This window comes from Podarcis erhardii (genome assembly GCF_964252035.2).
Source record: "Podarcis erhardii genome assembly, chromosome: 6".
Classification (NCBI taxonomy): domain Eukaryota; kingdom Metazoa; phylum Chordata; class Lepidosauria; order Squamata; family Lacertidae; genus Podarcis; species Podarcis erhardii.
Genome location: NC_138510.1, coordinates 97,069,392 through 97,076,353, shown reverse-complemented (window position 1 = coordinate 97,076,353; position 6,962 = coordinate 97,069,392). Strand labels below are relative to the sequence as shown.

The 6,962-nt window shown below is 45.0% G+C and overlaps 1 protein-coding gene across 3 annotated transcripts in view; it reads right to left on the bottom strand.

Moving 5' to 3' along the window:
* The window catches only part of TNR (tenascin R), a 381,470-nt gene that overhangs the window by 5,143 nt on the left and 369,365 nt on the right, over positions 1 to 6,962 (bottom strand). For all 3 annotated transcript variants that reach the window (XM_081865105.1, XM_081865107.1, XM_081865106.1), the window contains one exon: positions 986 to 1,082. In XM_081865105.1, the coding sequence (XP_081721231.1) occupies positions 986 to 1,082 (97 nt within the window). The remainder of the gene's footprint in view (positions 1 to 985; positions 1,083 to 6,962) is intronic.

Genomic DNA, 6,962 nt, shown 5'->3' with positions numbered 1-6,962 from the left:
AGTCCCCTGATTTCCCCCAACCCACAACTGTTTCAAGAATGGAATAAACCCATCAGACGTAGCCTTGGGCTCATCAGCTACACATATTTCTGCCTGTAGGTTGAATTGTTTTTCTGCAATCTTTCTTCCTCACAGATAGCTCATGAGAAAATAAAAACTCAATAAAACAAGTTATATTTTCGGCAGTGCTAAAATTCCTACTTTTGCCACTAAAAATACTCCAGGGGTGTCTCTGCAGTTTGCAAGCCAGGCTCCCCTTGCCCTCTGGAAGGATCCTGGTAATTGTAGCCTGGTGAAGGTGTTGAGAGTTGTGTGTTAGAGACCTTGAGCTCCTCTCATAGAACAGCAGTTCCCAGAGTTCCCTGGGGTGGTGGAATTATTATCAAATCAGTTTAATTATGTAGTGTTGATACATACTTCCTACGCACCAGAGATAGGGCTAACATATTTTGCGTTAGATGTACATTTGCTTGATGTAACCCAAAAGAATTCCTCAGTTTATGCTTGGGCTTTTCCCTCGGCAGAAACTGCCAATCATGCTGAATGGCATAGTTTATCTGTGATGCTGACAAAGCGCATTGAAATGGAACGAAACGACTCCATCTAGCTTGTTTTGTGAGCGAAAGGATGTTTGACCACAGTTCCATGGGGGCTAAAGGGCAATTAAGCTTGCTGCACTACCTAACAAATGAAGCAGCGACCAGGTCCCCATTATGAGCCTTTCATGCCACAGAGCCCATCATTAATGAGGAACACGGACAGGACAAAGAATGGAGGAACCTGACAAGTCAAAAGGCAGATTGATGGAGAATGCAGGAAGAGTGAAAGAGACAGATAACTGTCTGATGATGCACAAAAGGCAAAGAAGAAATGAATGACAGAGAGAGAAAAACCAAGTGTGCCTGTTGCAAGACGATATGATAGACAGGTGTCTGGTTTCATGGCTGACAGTGACAGGGACAAGAAAAGGGTAAAGGTTTGTTACCCAGCCAGAACTCATCCTCTAAGTTTCCAAAGCCAATACGATAATCTGCCCACTTCCGAAAAAAATCTGTCAGTCCATTCTGCCGTCTCTGAAACACCTGTAGAGGAAGAAAGGACAAACCTTATGATATATGAGATACGTATAACTGTGGATGGCCTTTGTTACCGGGGAAATGGCAGGAGAACATGTGACTCTTCCAGGTGGAAACTTCAAATGAATAAACTTTAAGGTTTTAAAGTTCAGATATAAACCTCAGGTGTCCCCATAGATTATTGTATATACATGAACATATGTATGCTCTGGGCAGAGTCACTGCCCATTATACATTCTTTTTATAATGCCTTCCTAGCTGTTCCAGAAAAGACTGAAATATTGTCTTGCTGCCATGTTCATTCCAGAAAATAAGGGATGCATCCCACGTTTATCTGATCAAAATTTTTCTGGACCACCTTTCAAGCAAGTCACTGTGGCAGGATGGGTATTATATTGGATATGTACCATCCCTGCTCAGCCATGAGAATATAAAATTATCAACAACAGAACCCAGGTTTCAACTTTTGTGTTCAAATCAAAGGGAAGCACATTTAGCTCCACAGGACAGAGCAATTGTCTGTAGGGCCCTTAGCATGAAATTGGACAGGCAGGCTTTGAAGTGGATAACACAGAAAAACACTTTCCTTCAAAACTCTACGTTGGCTGGCTGTATTAAGAATCCATACTGTATGTTTATTTGGCTTGTACAGTGGTACCTTGGGTTACGTACGCTTCAGGTTACATACGCTTCAGGTTACAGACTGCGCTAACCCAGAAATAGGGCTTCAGGTTAAGAACTTTGCTTCAGGATGAGAACAGAAATCAGGCTTCGGCAGCGCGGCGGCAGCAGGAGGCCCCATTAGCTAAAGTGGTGCTTCAGGTTAAGAACAGTTTCAGGTTAAGAACGGACCTCCGGAACGAATTAAGTACTTAACCCAAGGTACCACTGTACAGGTATGTGTTCTGTGCCAGGAGCAGTATGGGTTTAAAGCTAGACTGTCCACTCTTGAGGACAACTGTCCTCTCCCTGACTTAGGCTACACCTGTACATAACCTCATAACAGCTCCCTGACTTTCTTTTTCAAGAAAGTAAACACTATTCCCTGTTCAGCTAACTTCCTCCACAAACTCCCTCCATTGATTTCCTTGGCTTTCACATCCACCATAGTTAAGCTTAGAAAGGTATCATAGCTGAAAGAGTTCCAGTGCCGGCTTGCGCCTTCTACTGTCAAGGTGCATCTGCTTCCCTGTTTGTTAACATTCAGGAGGAATTTAAATACATTCATATTAACCTGGGAATATGAGGGCTGAAATATACTGCTTCTGACAACCATGAAATTGTTACCGTATTTTTCGCTCTATAACACGCACCCAAACATAACACACATGTAGTTTTTAGAGGAGGAAAACAAGAAAAAAAATATTCTAAACGAAACAGTGGATGTATGATTTTTGTGGTTCATGCTGTGGCCACAGACATGTGATCTGACAGTGAGTTTGGAGTAGCCCAATGCAAAAATCCTGAGGATCCACGTGGATCCGGGCTTTGTAACCACATTTTTGCACCACTGTGGCCCCAGGCAACAGTGGGTGCGTGATTTTTTTTGGTGCAAGATGTAGCCATGGACATGCTATGTGATCTGATGGTGAATTTGGGGTGACCCAGTGCAAAAATCCTGAGGATCCGTGTGGATCCGTGCTTTGTAACCACGTTTTAAGTGGGGAGGGAAGGAAAAGCACTCAAGGGACAAGGAGCACGTGTGGGGTGTATGGAGGAGGATGCCGCTAATAATGAAGAAGGGGGGTATAAGGGGAGAAGGCTCCTCTCCTCTCCCGCTTTGCTCCTTTAAAGCAAGCAGGCTCTCTGTCCCTCTCTCCTCCCCACACAGCGGCTCTTTTCCCACTTTGCTGTTTCAAAGCGAGTCACGGAGGAAGGAAGGAAGGGGAACCATGGATCCTCTGCTCACAACTGCAGCAGATCCCCTCCGCCACCCGCAGGCATTCCCTCCTCCTTTCTAGGAGGAAAAAAGTGAGTGTTATGGTGCAAAAAATACGGTAGTTGTGAAGACATGTGTCATAGAGCGAGCCGGTCAGTAAATCACACAGTGATTTACTCTTTATTAGCAAAAACACGATCTTCCTAGACTTGGGTGAGTGTCAGGCCTAATGAGCACAACAGCTCATCCACGATAGGTCTTACTCCATGAAACCATTTGCCAAGACTAAAGGTCCCCACCTTCCCACAGCCGTTTATGTCTCCTCCTCTCTGGTGCTTTTTCCAAGCAATTGGAGTCTATCTTTGGGCCACTTGTTTCATCCCTCTCCTGGTTCTGGGAGGAAGGGAGCTTGTTGCAGCAGGAGTGGTAGACACCTCCGACTCTTCACCAGCCCGACTCATCTCTGCTTCTGGACCTCTCTCCTCTCACTCGCCTGCTTCAGATTCTGCCTCTGATTCCGGACTTCTGCCACAGACTCTCCCAGCTCCCTAAACCCGGTTACCTCTTCAGCTTCTGACACGTCCTCTTCCTAGTCTTCTCCCTCTGACCACTCATCGTTGTCTCACTACCAATCCCTGGGCTCTGAGCCTTCCTCCCTTGGTGGTACCTCAGCTGGTTCCACCCACCATTTCTCCGCCTCCAACCAGTCCATGACAAAATGTGACTCTTTTTAAATATTCTTCATGTTTAAAAACAATTGTATTATTTCACTGTTTGGTTGTTTGCCACCCTAGGCTCCTTTGAGAGGAAAGATGGGGCAAAAATGTAATCAATATTAATAGTAATAATGTTGGGTGCCAGATAGTTTAAAAAGCAAAAGTCAGCCCTATGTCATCCTGGCTTCTTTGCACACCTTGCAGCGGCAGCTATTCAATCACAGTGGACTGCATTCTCTTGCTTTGAAATATTCACGCATGGTACCTGGTCACCCATCAGGTATCTACGTAGCCACACACCAGGCAGCTGAATGATGGTCAGTCCCACAAGAAAAACTATCCGCCTTCCCTTTTGCCTGAGCAATGTCTGTTCCCCATTGGTAACTAATAAGGCCACTGGCAACCTTGCCCATTACTCTTTGACTGAACTCTTCATGGTGGTACACCGTCCCCTTCATTAGCAGCCTTCCTCTGTACTCTGGTACATGGGACTGGATTTCCGAGGTCCATGTTACTCCTGACTTAAGACAGGAATTGATCATCTGGTTCCACGGAATGACATTTCCCTAATGCAGAGGAGGCTTCTGTACAGTGGTGCTTCGCAAGACGAAAAGAATCCGTTCCGCGAGTCTCTTCGTCTTGCGTTTTTTTTGTCTTGCGAAGCAACCCTATTAGCGGCTTAGCGGCTCAGAAAAAGGGGGGGGAGGCGAAAAAACTCGCAAGACTCACAAGACGTTTTCGTCTTGCGAAGCAAGCCCATAGGGAAATTCGTCTTGCGAAGCACCTCGAAAAACGGAAAACCCTTTCGTCTAGCGGGTTTTTCGTCTTGCGAGGCATTCATCTTGCGGGGCCCCACTGTACTCTTAAGGGCCATTATACACTCTGGTTACCAGCCTGTGAGCAGGGAGAAGCCAATGCCCTCATGGGTGGTCTGACTCTGTAATCAATGTGGTGGCTATTAGCAGTAAGCACTTCACAGCTATGGAAGGCTGTCAGCAGGGGATACAAAGATATAATGCGCTTTCAGAAAGATGCTGGTTCTCCGCATTACCAGGAGGCACATTGAAAAGCAAGACGGTAGCAAAACTGGCTTTGTACCACACCTTGATTAACATTTGGTGGGACCACAAAGAACCAGGAAAAGTTGCTTCTGAGGCGAAATCCTGCCTGCAAGCCTTTCGGGGGCCATCCCGCTTCCCGTGTGCGCTTCCCGTAGCTGCCATATGTTGAGCAGTGAAATGCAAATTTTGAAAGACACCGTCGATTAATTTCCTTGATAGCATCATGAATCAACTCCAGCTTCACTCTCCAAAGGAGTTGCATGTGTCAAATAAATCACCAGGAATCTCTCAGAGTGTAACTATTATTAACTTAGTCCCTAAGGCATGGAAAATAGAGTACCCTGGTGAGATGGTTCTAGTTATTGACTAGTGCCCTTTTCTTTTCTTTTCTTTTCTTTTCTTTTCTTTTCTTTTCTTTTCTTTTCTTTTCTCTTCTCTTCTCTTCTCTTCTCTTCTCTTCTCTTCTCTTCTCTTCTCTTTTCTTCTCTCTTCTCTTCTCCTCTCTTCTTCTCTTCTTCTCTTCTCTTTTCTTTCAAAGCCTAACTACACAATTAAAGGCATGCAACACTGTTCCCTACCCCTGGCCTCTTGGTTTTTCAAAGAGAAAAAGCTGCTTTGGGAGGGGCAATTTAAATGTCGTACTGGGTGCCAATTAACCATTTCCCTGGCTGTTGCTGGACTCCGGGCTGCCACCTCCACAGATTATTGTGTTTTATCTTCACAAAGATACATGTGGAACTCTATGGAGAGAAAAGCCGTGTGGATTTGGAGCAGAGAAGCAGCAGAGAGATAAAACATTTAGGCCCCATTTATCCATTCTAACTCCTTCCCTCCTTTTTCTCAAAAAAGAAAAAATGTGTGAGAAAGAGAGAGAGAGAGAGAGAGAGAGAGAGAGAAAGAGAGAGAGAGAGGCCTCTTCACATAAATTTAAATAACAGTGTGTGCATTGTATCCTCCACAACAGCTAAAATGGATGCCATCTTGTCAAGCAAACTACAGGGTAGACCTTAGAACACAGCAAAGTTGAGGCTCCTCCTGCACAGTTGTCATTCATCAGAGGGCCTTCTCGGTAGTGGCACCCGCCCTGTGGAACACCCTCCCTTCAGATGTGAAGGAAATAAGCAGCTATCCTATCTTTAAAAGACACCTGAAGGCAGCCCTGTGTAGGGAAGTTTTTAATATTTAATGCTGTATTGTTTTTAACACTCGATTGGGAGCCGCCCAGAGAGGCTGGGGAAACTCAGCCAGATGGGCGGGGTATAAATAATAAATTATTATAATATTATTATCATTAAAACAAAATAAAAAAATTCCTTCCAGTAGCACCTTAAAGACCAACTGAGTTAGTTCTAGGTATGAGCTTTCGTGTGCATGCACACTTCTTCAGATACCAAGAAGAAGTGTGCATGCACACGAAAGCTCATACCTAGAACTAACTCAGTTGGTCTTTAAGGTGCTACTGGAAGGAATTTTTTTATTTTGTTTTGACCATGGCAGACCAACACGGCTACCTATCTGTAACTGGTATTATTATCATTGTGGGACTGTGCCTCCAGGCTGCCCATTGCCTGTGCTCTCTTAAGACATGGGATGTAGTGGCCAAATTTACACTGTTAGAACTGCTTCTCATATTACATTTATCTAAAATACTATAAAGGTAAAGGGACCCCTGACCATTAGGTCCAGTCATGGACGACTCTGGGGTTGCGGCGCTCATCTTGCTCTATAGGCTGAGGGAGCCGGCGTTTGCCCACAGACAGCTTCCAGGTCATGTGGCCAGCATGATTAAGCTGCTTCTGGTGAACCAGAGCAGTGCATGGAAATGCCATTTACCTTCCCGCCGGAGCGCTACCTACTTGCACTTTGATGTGCTTTCGAACTAAGTGTGAACAATGAGTGAGGATAAACTTGTTTTTGCAAAGATATGCATCATATATATATTGCATCATATGTACTTACTAGTCACAAGGAAGCCAGGATTGGCTGAAGCACCCTACTAAAAAGATCCTTAGCATCCTGGTAGACTGGCTCTTGCAAGAATGGGGATGACAATGTTCACCATATGTAGGCAGATTTCAAGTGCAGAAATGAACACTGAAGGGACACTGCCTGCTTTGGCTATGTGCTGGTTCAGGGAGCGAAGGTAATCACACTTCCCAGGCACAGTGACATTTTCACGTCTACTACCACTGGCTTGGTAAAGCTTGGCACCTGTTGTCCCTTAGAGCCC